The 22,498-nt window shown below is 35.6% G+C and overlaps 2 protein-coding genes across 3 annotated transcripts in view; one reads left to right on the top strand and one right to left on the bottom strand.

Moving 5' to 3' along the window:
- Positions 1-12,931, top strand: part of RANBP9 (RAN binding protein 9) — a 94,857-nt gene extending 81,926 nt beyond the window's left edge. For both annotated transcript variants that reach the window (XR_012482866.1, XM_074271957.1), the window contains exons 13-14: positions 9,395-9,506; positions 11,920-12,931. Coding sequence is in view for 1 of the 2 variants with exons in the window: in XM_074271957.1 (XP_074128058.1) it covers positions 9,395-9,506; positions 11,920-12,050 (243 nt within the window). In the remaining variant the exon portion in view is untranslated. The remainder of the gene's footprint in view (positions 1-9,394; positions 9,507-11,919) is intronic.
- Positions 12,932-14,258: 1,327 nt separating this feature from the next.
- Positions 14,259-19,872, bottom strand: NOL7 (nucleolar protein 7). Its single transcript, XM_074272056.1, has 8 exons — positions 19,384-19,872; positions 19,185-19,245; positions 17,458-17,516; positions 16,191-16,222; positions 15,487-15,541; positions 14,935-15,056; positions 14,775-14,852; positions 14,259-14,408 (listed from the first exon to the last, which is right to left on the bottom strand). Exons 1-8 carry the CDS (start codon positions 19,644-19,646, stop codon positions 14,320-14,322), a joined length of 759 nt encoding a protein of 252 aa, XP_074128157.1. The 5' UTR covers positions 19,647-19,872; the 3' UTR covers positions 14,259-14,319.
- Positions 19,873-22,498: the final 2,626 nt, after the last annotated feature.

Here is a 22,498-nt window from a genome sequence, read left to right as displayed (position 1 = left end):
GTTCTTTTTCCTTTGCCTGTTTATTTTTTAAATTAGAAATTATTAGTGTGACTACCTCTCTAATCCTTTGGTTGGAGATGGGGAATGGTGGCTCTAGCTTGACTTTAGCTCTCTCCGCTAATCTGCAACCCTAAACTAAAAGCTTCACCCTCCTGCAAGTGCCTTCAGAGAGCAGCATCCCTGCCCTACAGCTTCTGCATTAACCAGGTGTGATGGCTCCTACTTGCCCTACAGCACAGTTGGGGGGGGGGTTCCTTATCAGGAGAACTTCCCTTAGGAAAAATTCCATCAGGTGAAACTATGGTTTGGGCTAAGGGGCTTACCCTGTGAACCCAGGTAGCCCCAGAGCTTCTCACCCCCAGTTTTATGTTTCATACTGGGGTTTTTCCTCTTCCCCCCCCCCCCAGTTTGACCTCTGTTCTTGTTTTTCATTGTTCTATGTTTGTTCTGAGGCACAATTTTGTTTTATTAGTGGGGAGAAATGTAGAGAAGTTATTTTCTGACCTATTTCATCTTTCCAGAATCCTCCTTCAAACACATTTTAATTACTAGTCATTACCCAAACAAAAATTCAGAGATCTGTACCTGCTTTCATTTTTTGGAGAAGTGGGGGTGGGAGGATAGATTAATAAATTCTTTAGTTTGGTAAATTTTGCTCAATTGAAGGGGGGATGACATCATTTGGTGATTTAGGAAGATGGTGTGCCAAGGAGAAATAATTGACATATAAAAACAGAAATTTAGTTAAACTTCAAAGAGTTATCTGGCTTTGAGAGAACATAGAAATAATTTCATTTCTCTATTATTTTTCCTTTTAATCTAATCAATAATAATGATCATGAATTTGGAGCTAGAAAGCATATTGGAGGTCAACTAGTTCAACTTCTCATTTTATACATGATGAAACAAATCTAAAGGTTAAGTTATTCATTTTAGCCTTTTGGGAGGTGGGGGAAAGGTGGCAAATTCTGGATAATTCCTATCTAGACATTAAAGAATAACAGACTTTGTCATACATAAAAACAGCTTTTGTACACTCTTATTCTGAAAATGACTTGATAAAGATTAAAACTTTAGAAAAAAAATTTGGAAGAATAATAGTGTGGTGTTTACATACATTATTGAGAGAAAGCAGCTTATTATCAATCATTGGTAACAAGTAAACAGAATCACAGAGTTTTAAGAGTTAGAAAAAACTTTGGAAGTCTCATAGAGCTTTGAAGGAGGGACCTGCCATCTCCAAAGGCAGTGCATTCCACTTTTGTATAATCAAAAGGAAATTTACAATTAAATTAAAAATTAAAATCAAATTAAAAATCTGTTTAAATTACAGAAAAATCAGTAAATTCTTCTATGTGACAGTCTTTATTTCTTTTCCTTTCCAAGTTAAATGTTCTGAATACCTTCACCTGATTGTTGTACTTCAGTCTATTTGCCACCCTTTATATTCTCCAATTTTCTAAAATGTAGTAATCACATCTGAACTATCAGCTAACACAGGGAATTAGGTAGACATGAATTCAAATCTGGCCTCGGACAACACCTTACTAGCTGTGTGACTTTAGGTAAATTGTTTAATCATTTTCTTTATCTGTAAAAATGGAGATAGTAAATCTATATAATCTGCTGTCGTTATTATTGTTATATGGCTTGACCAGGATAAAGCATAATAGAACACTTCTTTCTCCCTCAAAATATTTTTTATCATAAACCTTCTTACAGTCATATTCCTAAGGAAAAAAGCTATCTACATATATTACTTCTATTTCACCTTTTCTTGCTTTTGTCCCATCTTCTTTCTTTTGACTTTCATCCTCACCAGTTAACTGAAAAGTGCTTTCTCAAGCTCTTTGTCAGTCATCTTTATATCCTTTGATCCTCCTGACCATCCCTTCCTTCTTGATACTCTTGTTTTCAGTGTGTTTTTATTAACCCCCACTGACTCTCTTTGTACCTGTCTGACTGGTCTTTCTTGGTCTCCTTTTTAGAAACATTATCTGTTTTGTGCTTCATATGTAGACATACCTCAAGTCTCTGTGCCTTTTTTGTCTGCATTGTTTCTTTTTGATCGCAGCTTTCATGGATTCATTCAGCTGTCATCTATTTGTAGGTTATTCCTATATCTGGTTATTTAATTCTTTCCTGAGCTTCATACCTATACTACCATCTTAAACTTGTCCAACCATCTTTACATCCAATTTCAGGCTTCTTCCTAATATATCTCTTTCTCTTATGGCTAACATGATTCTTTTAGTCACCCAGATAAAAATCTAGGTGATAGCTATCATTTCCCAGCTCCAGTCAATTTCAAGTTTTGGAAATTCTGCCTCCATGTATCTTGACACTACTCACTTCTTTCTGTTTAAACACCAACCATCCTACTTTCAGATTTTACAATGATCTCTTAGTTGATTTCTTGATTTTCTGCTCCAAGCTGTCTCAGTATAGTATTCCTATAGTAATTAAGTATGACCATAAAGCCTCAATGTTTAAGAAGTTTCAGTTCTGAATACCATTGCCTTTAGGATAAAATACAAGATCTGTTGGCATTTATAGTAGTTTGCTCTCTGATTCCAGTCAGTCTTTACAAAGGTGATTGCACTTTAACTGCCTCACATATTCTCTGTGACAGCCACCTGGCAGATTGTTACCCATGATTAGAAAATTCCTCCTCACTTTTATCTTTATTTATTTATGTGTTTATTTGTTTGCTGAGGCAGTTGGAGTTAAAAGTGACTTGCTCAGAGTCACAGTTAGAAAGTATTAAGTGTCTGAGGCAGGATTTGAAGCTCAGGTCCTCCTGACTTCAGGATTACACTCTATACACAGCCATTTAGCTGCCCCTTGCTTTTACTTCTTAAAACTGTTGGCTTTCTTCATTGTCCACCTCAAGTGCCATGTATTTCAAGAGAGCTATTTTGATTCCCCCATCACTGTATTTTTATTTTATTTTCACTTACCTACAATTATGGATTCATTTTTCTTTCTCCCCTTTCCTCCACATTGGAATATTAGTTCTTTGATGCCAGGGACTGCCTCACTTTTGGTTTTGAATTTTTATTTTTTATTTTTTTTAATTGTCCCTTGCACCTAGTAAGTGGCTAATAAATTGTTGAGTTTTGGGTTATATCAGTGTACATTTATTAAGTTTCTATTATTGGACCTGGGGATACAAGAAAAGTTTAAAAAAGGTCCCCTTTTTCAAGGAGTTAACAGTTGAATGAAGGAGACAACATGCAAACATTCTTATGTACAGAACAAATATATCTTATCTAGGATTTTGCCTAATATGGTAGCTTCTAAATCTCTATTTAAAAAACTAGATAATCCATTTTTCTCCCCTTTCTCACTTTGTGTTATCTGTAAATTTGAAGAGTATGATTTATTTCTTTACCTAAGTCATTAATAAAAAATGCTAAATAGTACAGAATTCTCCTTTCAAGTAGATATTGACTTCAATGACTACTCTTTGAATCTATTCATTCACCTAGCTCCAAATTCACTATCTACTGTATATCATTGCAGAAACTTTGGCAGGAGAGAATTTGTCAGATGTTTTGCTGACATACAAATATAGTACATTCCTTTATTTACTCTGTGTTAATCTGATATGAAGTGTTTTTGATAAAACTATGATAACTTTTAGTGATCAATATTTGTCTAAATGCTCATGTCATTTTTTTTTAATATGTTCTAAAGTTTGCACATCTTATGTACAGTTCTATAGTCAGAAATAAAAATCCAAGCTCACTGGCCATAGTTTGCAGAATCTAACCCTATTCGCCTCTTTCCCCCTTCCCCTCCCGCTTTTTAAATAAAGTAGTACAACTTTCTCTAATTCTGTATCCCCTTCTCTTTTATGGATGTCAGCTATCACATGTTAGCCTTTTCAGTGTCTAGGTTCTGATTCATTATCTTTCCTTGAGTTCCTACTTCATGCTAACCATTTTTGTTGTTTACTTCTCAGACTTAAGATCATTTTCCTTAAACAAAAGTATAAAATTAGCTTTCTGACTTTTACTCATTATCATTGTGTTTACTCCTGCACTATTTTTTATTGAGTTTTCCACTTTTTCTGTGTGTAGTTTGAAAAAAACCATTTTCTTGGCCTTAGCATTCTTTGCCAGCTTTGTTTTTGGCTTTAGTGTTATATAATACCAGTAGGACTATATTTGTCATTTGTATTCATTTTCTGTTTTCTTCCCTTTCCCCTCCTTTCATTTTCTATATTATACCTTTATATTAAAAAAAAAAAAAATTGGGGGGGGGCAGGTAGGTGGCACAGTAGATAGAGCACCAGCCTTGAATTCAGGAGCACCCGAGTTCAAATGTGATCTCAGATACTTAATACTTCCTAGTTGTGTGACCCTGGGCAAGTCACTTAACCCCAGCCTCAGAAAGAGGGGGGGGGGAATTTTTTTTTTTTTTTTTTTTTGAGAGTTTGTTTTGGTTTTCTGTATTTTGAGGTTAGTTCTTCCAAAAAACTCCCTTTTTGTCTTCCTCGTTGCACTCATTTTGCTCTTTTTCAGTCTTGAGTTTATATCTTCCTTGAGCAAAGTTTCCTTTGTGTTGGAAGCCGCCAGTCTCTAAGCAAAGCCCAGCATTGAAATCAAATGTGCACAGCACGCATGCAGGAACGTTTCCTTCTATGATTCTCATTAGTGGACTACTATTTCCTATATTATTTGTAATTGGCTTGATTAAAGTACTAAACATTATCAAAAAAAAAGTCTGGTGACAAGGAAAATTTGGGCAAGTTAACTAGAAATTATTCCACATGCATATTCTGTCCTAATAAAACTAATCTCTCACTGAGACAAATGATAAAGGAGAGAACATCGTGGAAAGCATTATCATTATGGCAGAGAATCCAAAGGTCTAGGAAATAATGGTGTTTACCTATTTAGACTCAGAAAAGATCAATATATCTAGGAACCAAACGATGGTTAAAGTGTAACTAGGAATTGCCCTAAATGCCTATATATGGTTTTAAGTCAGGAATCAAACAATCCATAGAATTGACAAAGAAAACATAAATAAACTAACATAATTCACTGACATTTAACCTTGTATAACATTTGCCTTTTATTATTGGCTTCCAGCAATGTAATCAAATTTTTCCCCCCCCTGCGGCTGGGGTTAAGTGACTTGCCCAGGGTCACACAGCTAGGAAGTGTTAAGTGTCTGAGACCAGATTTGAACTCCAGTCCTCCTGAATTCAAGGCTGGTGCTCTATCCACTGCGCCACCTAGCTGCCCCTGTAATCAATAATTAACACTTAACCATAAAGAAACTTACTCAAATATTAAATGTCAAATTTAGTAACATATAAAGGTCAAGAAGTTAAGACACATGTCTGAAGACTATGTTGACCTAAAGAAAATTATATGATCATGAGATAGTATAAAATAAAGCCTGAAGGAGCCTTAGAGAAGTGGAACATCACTTCCATCTTTTCCTTTCTTAAACTACCCCACAACTCCTGTCTTCCTTTGATACTGACCCTATTCCTCCTGCTCGACCCCCTGAATCCTCTTCAGAGGCTGGACCCCTGCACCCTTAGGCACTGGAAGCTTTTGAGGTCTGTTTTTCTTTAATCCAGTGTGCTTTTCCATATTACACACATGCCTTTCTTGTTTTGTGTGTATCATTGGAGTATAATAGAAATGATTAGTTACTTTTTAGTTTACTGTCTTGTCTACTTCAGAAATCAGTTCCCTTTACCAGTTTTTTTTTTTTTTTTTTTTTTTTTTTTTTAAAGAATGAAAATTTCATAAATTCTTTATGCTACACCCTAGTAGAAAGTAAATTCCTCTAAGGGAAAGATTATTTTGTTTTTGTTATCTCCTATACATGACTAATTCCTTTAAAAGGTATTTCTTGAATTGAATGATGAAGGCAAGTCACATCAGTTAACTTCTTTGTTTTTGACAGGGAGATTGTGTCCACAGATGTCTTTAAATAGTTGAAATATTCCTTTATTGAAATATATTTCTGTGGAAGGCTTCTGATGGTTCCTAGATTCTTTATTTAATTCCTCTTCTGTTCAGGTGGTTTGTAGTTTATTCCTATAATGGTATCACTTTTTTTTTTTTTTTTTTCCTACTCTGGATTGGCATATCTAACTATTCTCCACTATATCATTCTCTTGAATTTCCTCATATAAATATGTATTTTTTTAAACATATAGTAGAGTACCCTTCTTGTCTCATCCTTTCTTTGAACAATTCTGTTCCCTTTCAATGTCATATTTTAGTTAGGAATTATATCCCTCCTATTCTTAGTGATATGTTATTACATTTGTCTTTCAGAATTAGGATATTGTCTGTATTTGTATGTAAATTTTTGAAGCCATAGGCTTTATTGTTTTCTTCTTTGTTGTTTCATGAGATATTGATTCCTTTTTTTGGTGCTCTTTCTCCTATGTCATACTTACTACTTTCTAGTCCCAGAATTGTTAAAATTACTCATGCAGTTTTCCCCATCCCTTTCCCCTCTCAATTTGTGGTTCTTTTAGCTTCTCACAAGACTTGAGTGATACATGTTTTTTTTTTCCTGGACCTTTTTAAGGTATATTTTATCCCATATCATTTCTTGTCAAGAATCTTATTACTACTTATGTATTCTGAACCATGTTACAGAAGTCCAGATCGCATTCTCAAACCATGCTTCTTGGCCAGCTGTTCATTTTGAATTTTTAGGATGTTGGATCTAGAACTGAAAGGTACCTGCTAAGCCATCTAGTTCTCCACCCTCATCTTTTACCTAAAGAAATGGAGGATCAGAGACAGTTAAGTGACTTTCCCCCACCATCAGACTACAGAGCCAGACTTTGAACCTTTCTAAGGAGAGGTGTCTGGCCTGGTGGGGAGATCAGCTTAGAGGAAGGCAGATGTCAGTTCACATTGCAGTTCCAACACCCAGGCATCAAAGGTCCACACTCTAGAAAATGGACAGTTTTAATACCTCACAAGTTGCCATGAGGCCAAAGCCAAATAAAGGTGTCAAAGTGCTTTGTGTGTTTTGTGTTAAGGTATTTGTCACATCTTACTTTGTGAGCCTGCTTAGGGTTTTCTTGGCAAAGGGGGTGAAGAAAGTGAGACAAACCGGGTTCATGGGTCACACAGCCAAAGGACAAAGTCTGAAGGCTGTATTTGAAATCAGGAAGATGACTATTTCATAGCACTATCTAAGTATTTGTTGTTTATTTCTTTATGCCTCCCCCTTCTTCCATTCTGATACTATACATTTTTTAGGGACTTTGCTTGAAACAACTCTTGTTTGTTAGGCATCATTATGAGCAGCCATGAATATGATTGACTTTGTGGTTTTCTTTGGTAAATTATGTATTTAAACCTTAGTTTGTTTTGTCTGGAAAAAATTATTTTAATCTCTTAAAAATTTACAACAGAGATGAATCAGTTCTGTAAGAAAAGATTGTGATTATTTATTTATTTATTTATTTATTTTTATTGTTGGTATTGAATTTGGACCTAATTCTTGCTAATTGTTTAATATGATATATTTAACCATGAAAAACTTTGGCTTTGGGGAATGAACTCATAGCCCTGTGATATTGATTGATTGTAATCTTATCTTATTGACCATTTACTATGTGTAGAACATGGTGCTACACATACCTTGAGGATTTAAAAAAACAAAAAACAAATTAGACAAGATCCTTTTTTTTTTTTTTTTTAAAGGAGCTTCTGATGGGGGAAAAGGACAAAAACACATAAACAATTAAAAAGAAATGGAACCAGTTCAGAAAATCTTGACAATTTGAATATTGTGGAAACTAATGTGGTTCACCATGAACAAGTTTTGTGCTCATTTAAAAAAAAAACACACCTCAATTATTAGACTAGTAAATTAGGAATATATCAAATCATATTTTATAATAGATATTAGTAAGACCTTTGATAGTTGCTCACAACATATATGTGAATATTAAGATGGAGAAATTTGAGTTTTGTGATAGGTTCAATGTGGAATTTATTCTAGTTCTGCTTGCATTGTCATACCTCAGCTTAAGTCTTAATGTTTACTGAATTTATCATATTTGCCATTTCTTATGTCACAATAATGCATTATACATATGTTTCCTATTGTTTCTTTCTTTTTTTTTTTTTTTCTTTTTCTGTAAAACACACAACTGTAAATATTTTTTATGTATATGGGACCTTTCTTCCTGTGACTTCCTTGGGATTCATGATTAGTTAATAGAATTAATGATTTAAAGAGTGTAGACCTTAGTAACTGTTCTTAGCAATAATTATACGTTGTTTTTTCAGTATAATTGAGGCTTTAAAAGTATATTAATGTCCCTGCCTTTCTATAACCACTCCAACATATACCATCGTGATATTTTGTCATTTTTTTCTAATTTAGTTATAAAGTGAAATGAAGTTGCTTTAATTTCTAATTTTCTTATTAGTATTTAGGGAACTATCTTTTTGACTTGATTGTTTATAACTACCTTTCTCCTTTTGAAAAATAAATTTCTGGTCATATTCTTTGGTTATCTATTGGGACTACTACTTCATATGTATTTATATCAGTTTCCTATATATATTTTGTCTACTAGAACTTTTATCAGGAATATTATTAAATCATTAAACATTTAAGTGCTGGCCCAGGCCCTAAAATAAGTGCTAGGGATACAAAAAGAGGCAAAAGGGCCAATTACAGACCCATGTTAGCCATGTCCAATTTTAAAAGAGTCCTGATTAGTCAAGCTCAATTAAGTAGAACAACTTCCCACTTTATAAGGAAGAAAGATGTTTAAGTTGGACTTTAATTGTAGAACTCATTAATAAATTCCTCAAGGAGCTAATATAATTTTATCTTATCCCCTCTCATCCCATCCCCACTCACTTCATTCCTTCTCTGTACCCTGTGAGAAAAAAACAAACACTGTTCTCTTTACTTTCCATTTTTCAATATCCTACATACCATTTAAAACCCAGATAAAGTTATAACCTTGCTTCATGAAGTCCTCCAGATCAAAAGTGATTATTTTTTAATGTTAATCCTTTCTGTTACCTTATGACATTTCTTGTATTATGAATTAATATTTCATTTGTCATTTTACTTATTAGCAAATAAGCTCATTAAGTGTGTGTGTATATATATATAAATATATATATATTTATATATATAATTATTTATATTATATATATATATATAAAATAGCTCAAATTAAATGAAATATATATATATATATATATTTCATTTAATTTGAGCTATTTTTCATATATATGTATATTTGAGTAATAGCTCAATTTAAATGAATTACCTTGCTGTATTCTTAAGCCAGTTTGGGGACTGATATTATACAGTAGCTAGGTCATAAAGGAATTGAAAAGTGAACTCATTACTGTTGTCTCAACAGGATGCATTCAGTTTGCTTGCTTATTCAGATCCCTGGAGCAGTCCAGTTGGAAACCAACTTGACCCAATACAAAGAGAACCTGTTTGCTCAGCTCTGAACAGTGCAATACTAGGTAAGTAAAAACAAAATACAGGCCATAATTGATTCCCTTGAATTTTTGTGCAGCGGATGCTGGGAGGGGCAGCTGGTTATTGCAGCAGATAGAATGCTGGATGTGGAATAAAGAAGAACCATCTTCCTGAGTTCACATTTGGCCTCAGACACTTTATAGCTGTGTGAACTTGGGCATGTCACTTAACCTTGTTTGCCCCAGTTCCCTTATCTGTAATTCAGTGAGCCAGAGAATGAAATGAAAACTATTCCAGTATTTTTGCCAAGAAAACCCCAAATGGGGTCATGAAGAATTGGACATAACTAAAGAAAGAACCCGCTCTCCCATCCTCCCCTGCAAATACATGGGAGCATATCTGGGAGTATTAGAAAATTATTTGCTAACCTTGTTATCTTTTAATTTGACTTCAATCACATTTTCATCTCAATCTTAGGCCAGATGAAATTAAGAAAAATAATTAAAATTAAAAATAGTGTACACTGTACCTTTTTGTGCACTTCACTCTTTTAAAGTTACAGATTGTTAAAGTTCTTCATAAAGAATTTATTAAGTGTTCACTATTTGCTAAGCAGGTGAGAAACAAAGTAAGAAGACTCTTATAATGGGAACTCCAATATTCAGACAACTGTATGCATATAAATGCACTCATGCTCTTGCTCTCTATGTGGCAAAAAATTTTTAAGCATACAATTGATTTTAATTTTTTGCACCTTTTGGGGTTTTTTTGTTTTGTTTATTTGCAAATAACATGTAAAGATAGTTTTCAACATTTTCTTTTATAGGATTTTGATGTCCTCCTTTTTTCCCCAGTAGATGCAATTTGAGATGAGTCTTACAGAAGTCAGAGAAATTAGGAGATAGAGGTGAGGAAGAGAGCAAGTCTTTCTAGTGTGGAGGACAGCCTGTGAAAAGGCAGGAGCTATTACCTAGCATCATGTTCAAGGAATAGAAACAAGGCTAGAATATGTGGAAGGGAATGTATTAACAGAAAAAGTAGGAAGGGGCTAGAATGTGAAGGACTTAACAGAACTTAAGATTAAGAAAGTTTGATCCTGAAGGTAATAGTCATTGGAGCTAAATTGGGAGTGGGGCTGGGGCAATGACGGTGCTGATAGTCACACTTGTTTTTAGGAAAATCATTTTGGCAGTTATGAGTGTAGTATGGATAGGGGTAGAACCCAGACAAATCAGAAGATTATTGTAATAGTCCAGGCATGAATTGTGATGAGGGCCTTCACCAGTCATGGAGAAAAGAACATGAGAGATGTTGTGAAGGTAGAAATGACAAGATTTAGCAATAGTTGACTAGATATGTGAAGTGAGTTCAGGTAGAGAGTAGAGGATAGCAATGAGCTACAAGCTTGTGAGACTTGGAAGATATTGGTGCTCTAATTTTTAATAGGATTTAAGTTTTGTTATTAAGTTCAGAAGAGGGAATGTATTAGGAGTATGGAGATGGAATTATAAATTCTGTTTTGGACATAATGAATTTGGGATGTTTGTGGGATATTTAGTATAGTGTGTCAGTTGGTGATATCTGGAGGTTAGAAGAACACATTAGTGTTAATTCCCATTTTACAGATGAGGAAACTGAGGGAGACAGGTTAAGTACTTGCCCAGAGAGATATAATAAATGTCTACGGTCAGAATTGAACTGAACTTCTCTTTCTATTATACTATCACCTGGCTGGCTCTATCATTTGCATAGAGATGATAATTGAACTAGTGGGATCACCAAGTAGAATTGTTCCAGAAAAGGGCCAATTACAGACCCATGTTAGCCATGTCCAATATTAAAAGAGTCCTGATTAGTCAAGCTCAATTAAGTAGAACTTCCCACTTTATAAGGAAGAAAGATGTTAAATTGGACTTTAATTGTAGAACTCATTAATTAATAAATTCAATGGAAAGGAAAAATGAAATGTTGAATATTGAATTAGTTCTCTAGGAGCCTTTTCTTTAATGATATATTCCCAACAAATTTTTTGTTCTTCTGAGACACCAGATTTGCATTTTCTGTAATCTTATGTAGCCATACAGTATGTTCATACAATAACTAATGTGCAAGAAATTACTTTTCAAAATTAACTGTAATTAAGGATAATCTCATTTGTTCATTGTTAACACAAAGATTGCAATCTTGACTACATAAGCCATATGCTTTTGCCACTCTGAACAATCCTACTTGCTGCTAATCATATTCAGTATATTTAATATGTACTCTGCCTTTACTTAAGGTACTCACTGAATCAGAACTATCCCTCCTCATTATTTCCAGTACCTGGTATAATTATTTTTTCATTGTTTATGCTTAATAAATGCTTTTGCATTGATAAAACATATTTCTTGGTTAAACATATCCTTTAAAAATTTTTTAATTTTTTTTCCATTGTTGAATTTTCTTTTCCTCCAGAGACTCACAATCTGCCAAAGCAACCTCCACTTGCCCTAGCAATGGGACAAGCTACACAATGTCTAGGACTGATGGCCCGATCAGGAATTGGATCCTGTGCATTTGCCACAGTAGAAGACTATCTTCATTAGCTATGCATTTAAGAGCTCAGACTTATATTGTGGCATATAGTCAACATGGAAGTAGACCAGCTCTGCCGATTTGAAATTTAGATTTTTTTAAAATTATGTACTGGGGACAGGTCTTTGTCGCTTTACATTGCTTCCTAGTTTACAGCATGATGCAAATGATTTTCTAACTTAGTGTTAGGAGAAATTATTTTCCATCTTTAACCTCTTAGTTGTCTAAGAGTTAAAAATATTGCTGAATTTCAGATATTAAAATTTGATCATTACAAATCCTCTAAAAATTATTTTAAAAAACAAACCCAAAATTCTGCTTCTTTGGGTTGGGGGGGTGGTGGTGGTGGGGGAAGGAACTATAGAACAAGTTGTGTTTGTGTTAGCATGTGGGTGATGTAAACTTCAAATTGGGAGACTTTCCAACCCCCCCCCTGCTCCCATTATTAGCGATCAATCAGTGTAATTTGCAAAGTGCATAAACACCTGACAGTTTGGATTTATAGTGTTGATGGAAGAAATCATTTTTAATGTGTACTGTAAAACTTGAAATACTCAGGAGCTGAGTGAATATGTTTGTTGCTACTTACAATCCCAACCTGTTAGTCCCAGTAGTTTTGTTTTAACATGGTCTTTTTCAACTTTGTTTCCTGTTTAACTGCAGACAACTTCTGTTGTAGACTCACAAGTTTAACTGTTGTATTATAACAGTATTACATGTCAACAGTGTGGTTACGACCTTTATTTATATAAAAAACCAAATATTTAGTCAATTTACAGTGTCTTAATTTAATCTTTGTACACCTTCCATTTTTAAGTGCTTACATGAGTACTATATTGCAATAAAATGTAGTGATATAATTAACCAGCCATTAAAAATTTACTTCTACAGATATTAGAGTTGTATTAATTTTAAATTATAAAACTAAAATTGGGTACAAGCAAAGTAAAACTAAATTAGAATATTAATGCTGCTTATACTTTGGCTATAAGCCAATAAGATTATTGGAGCAGTATAAATTTAGGATTGCTAGTTCATCAGTTCAGTGGCCTCTAAAGAGTTCATTACCTAAAGTTTGAAGGGGGAAAGACTTTAAATAAGCCAGAAATACGGAGAAATGGGAAATTCAAGAGAGGATGGGTTATACCAAAAGACAAGTCTCCATCTAAGTCTGTATTTGACAATACTCAAGTTAGACTAAGAACATGCTTATATTCTTGTTTTGTTTATTCCAGTTGCTTTTAAAGAAATGAAAGCTTTGTGCATCTAGCTATTGAGTTCTGTGGACTAAGGTAATCTATTCATTTCAGAGCAGTTCTGTTAAACTGACAAGATACAAAGCAGGCCCATTTTATTTTATTTTAGCTGAGGCAATTGGAGTTTTGAGTAACTTATCCAGGGTTACACAGGTAGGAAGTGTTAGGTGTCTGAGACCACATTTGAACTTGGGTCCTTCCTGACTCTAGGGATGAAGTTCTATCCACTATGTCACCTAGCTGCCCTAAGTAGGCCTATTACCTTGACAATATAATAAAATATACAATATAAGAATAATGGTATTTGGTACTGAAGGTATTTTTTCCCAGAAAATCCCTTCTTGCTCTGCTGTTCAGTCCTCTCCCCCCTCAAGTTTCTTTTGTCTTTTTATACTAAAGCTGTGAAAGAAAGCCTTTGGAGCATGGCATAGTGGGAAGAAAACTGACCCATCTTGATTTCAAGCTGAATTTCAGTCACTGAATTAATTTATAAGCTCTAGAGAACTCGTTCTTAAGACTTAAAGTCTTAACTTGCAGAGAATATGCAAGAACATTTGAACTTAGCTGCTTTCTTGAAAAATGTTAAGTTGGCATTCTCTGCAAGTTAAGTTCAAATGTTTCAGACCCAATATGAACTTAATGGGCTCAAAGGGCCCTTCGGAATTCATTTCATATTATAACTCATGGTTTTTTTGCTGGTAGACCAGCATTGCAACAATAACATTCTCAAGTACCTGTTGTCGCCAGAAAGTCAATAACAGTAAAGGTGGCAGAAACCACACTGAGAAAAGAGCTTACTCCCTGATTGGTATTTGTTGTCAGCTGTTCTTGTTTCTGCCCTTCTTAATTTTCAATAAATCTGTCCAGTCATTTCAGAATGACCATTCTTATTAGATAAAAAGACTTTAGTACATTAATGGAAATAAAGCATACAGTTCTAAAAAGAAAAAAAAACAAGTTCTAAAACACAGCAAAGTAGTTTTAATAACTTCTGCATGATCTTTAACATTTTTTAAAAGGGGATTTATGTGATATTTGGTCTTCTGGAAGCCAGCTTCTTTTTATGCATCCATTGTTTTTTGAACTTCTTAGCACTTTGTTTTCTCTCTGCTCCTAAAACAAACAAATGATGACAACTAAGAATATTTTTACATTTTAAGTAATTCCCATAGAAATATGTAAATCAAATTCATTTTAAAAACTAGAGCTACCATTTGGGTGAAGCATAAGCATGCATGTCGTCATATATATATAAAATTCAAGAAACATCTGGATTTTGAAGCCCATATCTGACAATGACAATGTGAACCTCAGACAACTTCCCAAGATGGGCTGTGACAATATAATTTGTTGGAGGTGAGGATACCCTGTGTGTCCACAAAAATATATAATTTGGACTCTCCTTTTCCTGTCTTGACTTCACTTAAAATCTGTTTAGCACTGCTAATCTTTCATTATTAACTGAAATTATTAACTTACCCCAATTATTATTCACAAACTGGACTGCAGGTTTTTTAACTGGCAATCTCTTGTTGTCAAGGGAAAGAAATTGGTTTACTGAAAGAAAAAAAAAATTACCATTTTCTGTTCCTTGGTCAAAAGTAAGTTAATTAGGCAAATCAAGGTGAAATCAAGTTACCAGTAGTTCTGTTGCTCCCTCGACCATATAAATACTTCTGTATGAAACCTTTGGCTGCTTGCTGTCTTAAGTCTATTAGATCTTGGTCCTTTAGTCTACAAGCCACGTACCTCTTCTTTACACTGTTAACCACAACAAAAAATTGAATGTTCAAAAAAAACTCCAAAACACTGATATTCACACATAAGTTGGTTTATATCTCAAAAGCTAAAATTTATAGTTTTTATTATGTGCTAAATGGCTTATTACAATTATCTCATGTGATTCTGGTAACAACCCTGGAAATTAAATGGGATTATTACTAATGAGGAAACTGAAGCAAACAGGTTATTTGACATGCCCAGAGTTACAGGGTTTGAGGTTGCATTGGGAGTTAAAAAACCCTTGCACCTCAAAGTTTTGTAACTCCCACTGAGCTCAAACATCAGAAATAATCATTTGATGCAATGGATCAAGTTTTGGAAATCTACTTATATTGTAAAACAATACTTTCCTAAAACAGCTTACTTAGAAAATTCCAATATTGTCCTCAGTAAAATAGGAGCTTATTACCGTGTACGAAACATTTTTTCTTCTTTTTTCTCCTGGTTCTCACTTTCTGTATTGCCTAGGCAGAAAGATGAAAGAGAATGAATATATAAGATGTCTACTATAGGTCAAGCACTGTTAAGCATTTACAAATATTTCTTTCTCAGTCCTTTTGAGATATATGTTAAAAAACCGACCATTTAAGTGACTTCTCCAGAGTCATGCAGTTAAAAACCCAAGTCTGGATCCAATGTTCTTATTCCCTGCCATTTACCTACAAAATTTTAGCAAAACTGACAAGTGGTTTCCCACATATACAACAATCCTTGGGTACCCACGTTCTTAACAAGATAGTTAGAATAGAAAACACATTCCCCTTTTCCCAGCCAATTACATTAATTGCAAAAGAGGCAATAGATAATAACAGATTAGTCTGCTAATGTTATTCTATTGATTTGGAAGTAACAAATATTTAATAATAAACAAATATATAATATATATTATATAATATATTATATTAATAATAAACAAATATTTATAAATATTCTATTCATTCTATATATAAATATATTCTATTCATAAACATTATAAAAGCAACCACTAATTTAATTACTAATTATTATAAATATTATAAGATATTATAAACATTATATCTTATAAAAATTCTATTTATAAATAGAATTTATTTATTTAGAAGTGACATAATTTGTAATCACAATATTTCATACCTTTTCCCAATCTGGGTAATGACTCCTTTATTCTAATAAAAGTGAAAAAAAATTATTAGAATGACTCTTGCCATCTGCAAAAATCTTGCAATATTTTATGTTTTCTACTAAGGAAGGAAAAAGTAAAACAAAATTAAGTTCCACAGGATTAGAACTTCAATCAGTTCCTTCTCCCCTCCCCCCTGTGTTTTTTTTCCCCCTAGGCAATTGGGGTTAAATGATTTACCCAGGGTAACACAGCTAGGAAATGTTAAGTGTCTGAGGGCAGATTTGAAGTCAGAGCTGGTGCTCTATCCACTGCTACCTAGCTGCCCCCTCAATCAGTTTTAGGAAAAAAAAGTATGACTCCCAAGGTCCTCCCCACCATGTGTTAAGGCATTAGGTATATAAAAACAGTCACTCTCCTTGGAAATTAAATTCTCTTTGTGGAATATAACGTGTGAAGCTAAGTATACAGAAAGTAATTCAATGAAAAAGTAATGACTTAAGGTGGATCAAAAGTTCAGTAGGACTGCTTTGAAGAAAGTTAAGGATTCTCCTAGGGGATGGGAGGAAGGGAGGGTACTTCCAGATAGAAAGGATCACCTGTACATGGGTATAGTGTCCAGGGAATAGCAAGGAAACTGGTTTAATTAAAATTAAGAAGGATCGGTATGTATGTAAAGCTGGAGAAGTGAAAGTCAGAAAAGGGCTTTAGGTTTTGTATTTTGTCACTTCCGGAAAATAAATAGGTTAAGCAGGAGTAACTTAAAGGTCAAACTTTTGAAATTTGAGATTATATTAGTAGAATTTCAATAATTTTAATGCAAATCAAGACTCCTCACATAAAGTTAACCACTACATAGCATTCCCAATCCCTCTATTTTTGTCGGCCTGCATTTTTGATTTCCTTCACAGGTTAATTGTACACCATTTCAAAGTTTGATTCTTCTTATGCAACAAAATAATTGTATGGATATGTGTACATAAATTGTATTTGGCATATACTTTAACATATAACACAATAGAATCTAAATATTTTCAATATACATACTTGAGAGGAGAAATCAGGTAAGAAAAAGAGGGCATGATTTATAGGAGTATTTCCTCTTAGTTTGTAAAGGAATGGAGTTTACCCCATTAGTTTAAAATAGTTGAAGACCTTTTTAATGACAAGTCCTGTATTCTTTAACTATAGAATTGTACCAGAGCAGTACTAAACTTGTTAATTGCATCTCAAGAATGAAATATGAGAAAGAAAACGAAGTCAGCAAAACCCATTTCTTACATAGTCTGGGGAGCTGCAGTTAATTCTTCTAGAAGAGTGGCAGGAAGTAGTTTTCTTTTCTTGGAAGGAAAAAAAATAAAATTACTAGAGATATTTACTGAATTATCTTAGAAGATTCTGAAGATCACCCCGTAGAATAAGATATCAGATACAAAGGTTAGTCTTCGAAATAAACAGCCAAATATTCAAATACTACTGAAAAAAACATAACTGTTGGGCTAGCCTAATGTTTAAAGGCCAAATATAGGCTATTTTATGAGAATTCACACAAGCCCATACACAATGGTTAGAAAAGGTGGTAAAAAGACACTCTTAAGATCTCAAGGACTTTAGAACTGCCCTGGGACATATAAGTCTGATCAGCCACATTCGGATTTTACATGTAACTTCACTATCACAGAGATGTCATTTTGGTCATCCAGAACAAAGAACACTAACCGAACAATCAAGAGGTATTTAAGATAATTACTTGGCAAGATAGTTTAGTCAAAGCTTTGACTCCAATGAATGATATAATCAAAAGTGCCATTTTAGAATCAAGAGGACCTTATGTGTGACTTGAGTGACTATGGGCAAGCCATTTCACCTCTTAATTTCTTCATCTGGAAAATAAGAGGCTTTGGTCTAGGCTACCTGTCAGATCACTACTAGCTTTAAATTTATGATTCTGTTAACTCATGAAAGCAAAATAACTGAGATGAATATTGCCACGGATATCATCTCCTACAACAGTTCCAGGAATGTGACCTACCTAAATTCTCAGTCTCTGAATGAGATTCAGTAATAATTGAATGGTAATCCTTTCATAACTTGGTTTGGCCTAGTCATCATCAACACTTTAGCTGAATTCTTAACAGCACTCACCAAAAATTCTGCTCCCTATTCATGCTGTACTTAATGTTTGAAATGTAAATTCTAAAATAAGAGAATGTGTTATATTTCTAGAGAAGAAAGATTTTTAGCAACCAGTCTAATGGGTATTTTCACCTGCTTATTAATATTTATGGTTTCTGATCACTCCAAGGTAAATAATGCTTTTTAAAGACTGTGGAAGAGGAAGAATCCTCGTTTCATATACTCCCTTTAAATATATGGAGTGGGTGTGGTGAGATTAATCTCTCACCTGAGTATACTGCTTATATCTGCTAAGAAAGGCTAAAAATGCCCAAATTTAGACATATCAGATAACAGGAATACAGAGAGGGTAGGGGGGGGAGTCAGTAGTCTCACCAGCATCTCAACCATATCATTTCTGGTAAACAAAAGGCATATTCCATTGAAATCTACCAAATGCAATCTACCTAGAACAGCGACCAGGCCAGAGCTAAGTACGAGTAATACTTCACTCTGCTTCACTTCTGTCAGTAACACTTCCCCCAGAACAGACACCACCGAGGAGGACGCTAGAACTTTTAGAAGACTAGAAACCGAGGGCGGTGCTAACCCATCGAAGAGGGATGCAAGATAAAGAGGTGGACAAACGGAGAAGTGGGGACACGCCTCCTTAGAAAGCAGGGAGCAGCCAGGAGAAAAGGGGCCGTCTGCAGGGGGGAACAGGCCTCCAAGGAAGCCAGACGGGGCGCCGTGGGGAGCCTCGGGGCCAGGACGGACTCGCACTGCTCGGCATTCGCAATTCCCCGTTCAAGTGGTCTCGAGCTGGGGCTGGGGAGGAGGCACCCAGGCCCTGGAAAACAAGAAAATCACCGGGATTCCGCTCGAGTCCTGACCTTTTGCTCTGCGAACAGCTCTTCCCGTCGCTTCCTCTTCTCCTTCAGAAGCTGCTTGTCCCTGGGGAGAAAGGCCAGGAGAGATGAGGGCGCGCGGGGAGCGGGACCAGGTGCCCGCGCCGACCCCTCCCCCCTCCTCGAGTCCGCGCCGTTCCGGGGGTTGGGGGGGAGGAGGCGAGGTCAGGAGGCGAGGTGTTACCTGAGCAGAGCGTCCCGCAGGCGCCGCTCGTCTTTCTTGGCCTCCGCTTGGGCGCTGGCAAACGTCAACTCTTCGGGGGCTTCATTTTCATCTTCATCTTCCTCCTCCTCCTCCTCCACTGTCTCCATTGTGGGGCCGCCATCGGGGAACTCCAAGTCCGCCTCCTCCTCTTCTGAGTCTGACTCTTCTCTTTCGTCCTCTTGGTCCACCACCGGCCCGATTGGCAACACGCGGCGAGGTCCCCGCGGCCGTAGGTTAACCATTTTCCTCTCTACCACCCGCCCCGCAACCCGGAAATAGCTCCGGGGAGATAATGAGGAAGTCACGTGACACTGGAGATGCACGGGAGTTGCTGCCGCTATCGCCGCTACCGCCGCTACCGCCGCCAACAGGCCTGGAAGATTCGGCTCTGCTTGATAAGCGCTAACTTGGATTTGCGCCTGCGCTCTTCCCGGCAAGAGGGCCCATAAGGTAAGTGGTTGTATGCAAATTTACTTGTCTGGCTTTCCCTACCCTCCACAACCCAGCCAATTTTTATGAACTTATCATTTGATTCAAGTGCCGCTAAGCCTGGAATTAGCAAACTACGGTGCTGTCTGTTTTTGTGGAACCCGTGAGATTGAAGTTTTAAAATTTTAAGTTTTTTCAAATTCTGAGTTTTAAAAATGTTCTGTAGTAATTTAAGGCATGATGATGTTACAGAGAATCTTTCTCCTTTGCTCAAACACCTGTGCAACACAGTTTATAGTATGCCTACTAAGAGCATTCAGGAAGGCCCGAGTTCAAATTGACTCAACCTATTTAACTCAATTTTCTCATCTATAAAATGGGCTGGCACATAGTAGGCAATTTATAACTGGTAGCTATTATGATTAACTCTTCCCCGTCTTAATTGATTCAACCCTTCTCCAAAATGTCCTTCCCTTTTTCTACAACACTAGCATCCTTCCAGTCACCCACCTCCCCGAGTCAATTACCAAGTGTTTTCGTCTTTTACCTTTCCCAGAAGTCTCCTCTCCTCTCACACAGCTTACTCTCTCCCCGCCCTCCCACAGCTCTGGCCTTCATTTTCTCTGATCTGGACCCCTAATTGTTTTATTTCTGCTAGACATGAGAATGTTACACCTCCCAAGAAACAACTGAATTCTTTATTGCCCTCCCCCCCACCATTACCTCTCTCAACTACTTTTCCATTTTTATTTTCTGCTTTCCCTTCAGGCACTTTTTTTTTTCTCCTCAGCTTAGCTTGAGCTGTTCCCCAACCAGCACAGGTGGATCTCCTGCCTGCTTTCCTTTGTAACAAATAATTCCCATGCCTGGAATGTCATAACTATACCTCCTAGAATCCTAGCTTCTCAAGACCCAGATCAGGTGTCCGCTATATCTGATGTTTTCTTCCCTTCAGTTATTTGTACATACTTCTTTTGAAATTTCTTTTATAATATTTTGAATTTTGTTTTTGTCTTTGAATATTTAGCAATAACACTTTTTTTACATAGAAAGCAAATGGGCAAATGTTTTACTGAGTTTCATGCCTCCTCAATGTCCTCACCCCTTCTCCTCCCCCCCCCCCTTATTAAAGGGTGCTGAGCTCCTTTCCAGAACTTTTTAAGAAGGAAGCCCACACCAGCCAACTCTTTCATTTCCCACCTGGCTACAGTTCTCCATCATTCTTCCTTTCTAGTATCCTTTCTTCCCTTCATGTCCGCTCCCCTCATTCAACTTCCTGGTGTGCTGTCTTCTTCCATCAGAATGTAAGTTACTTGAAGACTTTTTCCTTTTCCTTTCCTTCTTTTTTCTTTATTTCTTTTTTGCATAAGTGGGTTAATGTGTCAGTGTATACATAATATAGTATTAACTTTTTTAAAGTATGGCACAAGGTAAGTACTTATAAAGTGTTTATTTGATGAACTGATTTGAGTTCAGTTCAAAATTAACCATTTCTCCCCTTTTTCTAAGTAGCAGAGTTAAAAGTTCATCTGCTAAATCATTCATTTTGTTCGGGTTGAATTTCTATCAGAACCCCACATTTTCCAGGTAAATTCTTGGAACTGCTTTCAAAGAAAGTTTTTAATGCCATTCAACACATTTTGCTAATAGGACAGAGAAGTATTTATTACTATCCACTGTTAATACATTTTGTATATACATGAACTCACTCATGCAAAAAAAAACCTCATACTGAAAAATGAATCCCCACTGTCATTGAGGCAGTAATAAAACAAATTGTAGTTCTATATATACTCTCAAAGGCTCTGACATGGCCACCTATTCCTGAAGCTTTCTTGGTCTTTCAATTCATACAGCTAGGATAAACTCATAATGTAGTCTAATTGATAAATAGTGTTTTGTTAAAAGCTATTTCATATTTCTAACTTGTAGCCGACTTTTCATTCTCTGAAGTTCTTATAAGCTACTTTCCTTCACTGTGGGATATTTTGAAAAAATTTTCTAAACAACTAGGTAATTCTGAAATCACCTGAACTTTATTATGCTAGGGTTCCTAAATAGATCATTTTTAATAAAACAAATGATTTTACTTGGGATTCAAACAACTGGCAAGCAGAAAACTCTATACATCCAATCCTGCTTGGGGTGACATGGATAGGCATGGGGAAGATATTTTACAGATGAAATAACTGAGTATGACAGATGTTAGATTGTTATGGGCCAGAACTCTGTACTTAAAACAAGGATTCTTATAAGGTGCTAACTCAGTGGAATTGATAAGACAATGATTATGAACTGAATGGTAGTTCAGTACATGTACTTAGTGCTTAATATAGTTCTACAAAATTGACACCTATGATAATGTAATTATAATAAAGCATATAAGCTGGGACAAACTCAGCCAGATTTACTCCATTTCACACCACACTGGCCAGTCCTGCATTTCCTCCACTAAGACCAAGCTAGTCCTGGCCCCAGGCAAGGAGACAAAAAATTTAGACTTAACACCTGGCTATTCTCTAGGTGATTACTCTTCTGAAACAAAGGCTGCTACAAGACCACCAGAAAACCAATCAGAATACTACATTAAGTGACAAAGTCTCAGGTAGGATTGGAACTATTTACTACTCCACTCAAAAGTTTCATCAGTGAGAGTACCCTCGAT

The sequence above is a fragment of the Sminthopsis crassicaudata genome, chromosome 1 (assembly GCF_048593235.1).
Source record: "Sminthopsis crassicaudata isolate SCR6 chromosome 1, ASM4859323v1, whole genome shotgun sequence".
In the NCBI taxonomy this organism is placed as follows: domain Eukaryota; kingdom Metazoa; phylum Chordata; class Mammalia; order Dasyuromorphia; family Dasyuridae; genus Sminthopsis; species Sminthopsis crassicaudata.
This window is presented reverse-complemented; position numbering and strand designations above follow the sequence as displayed.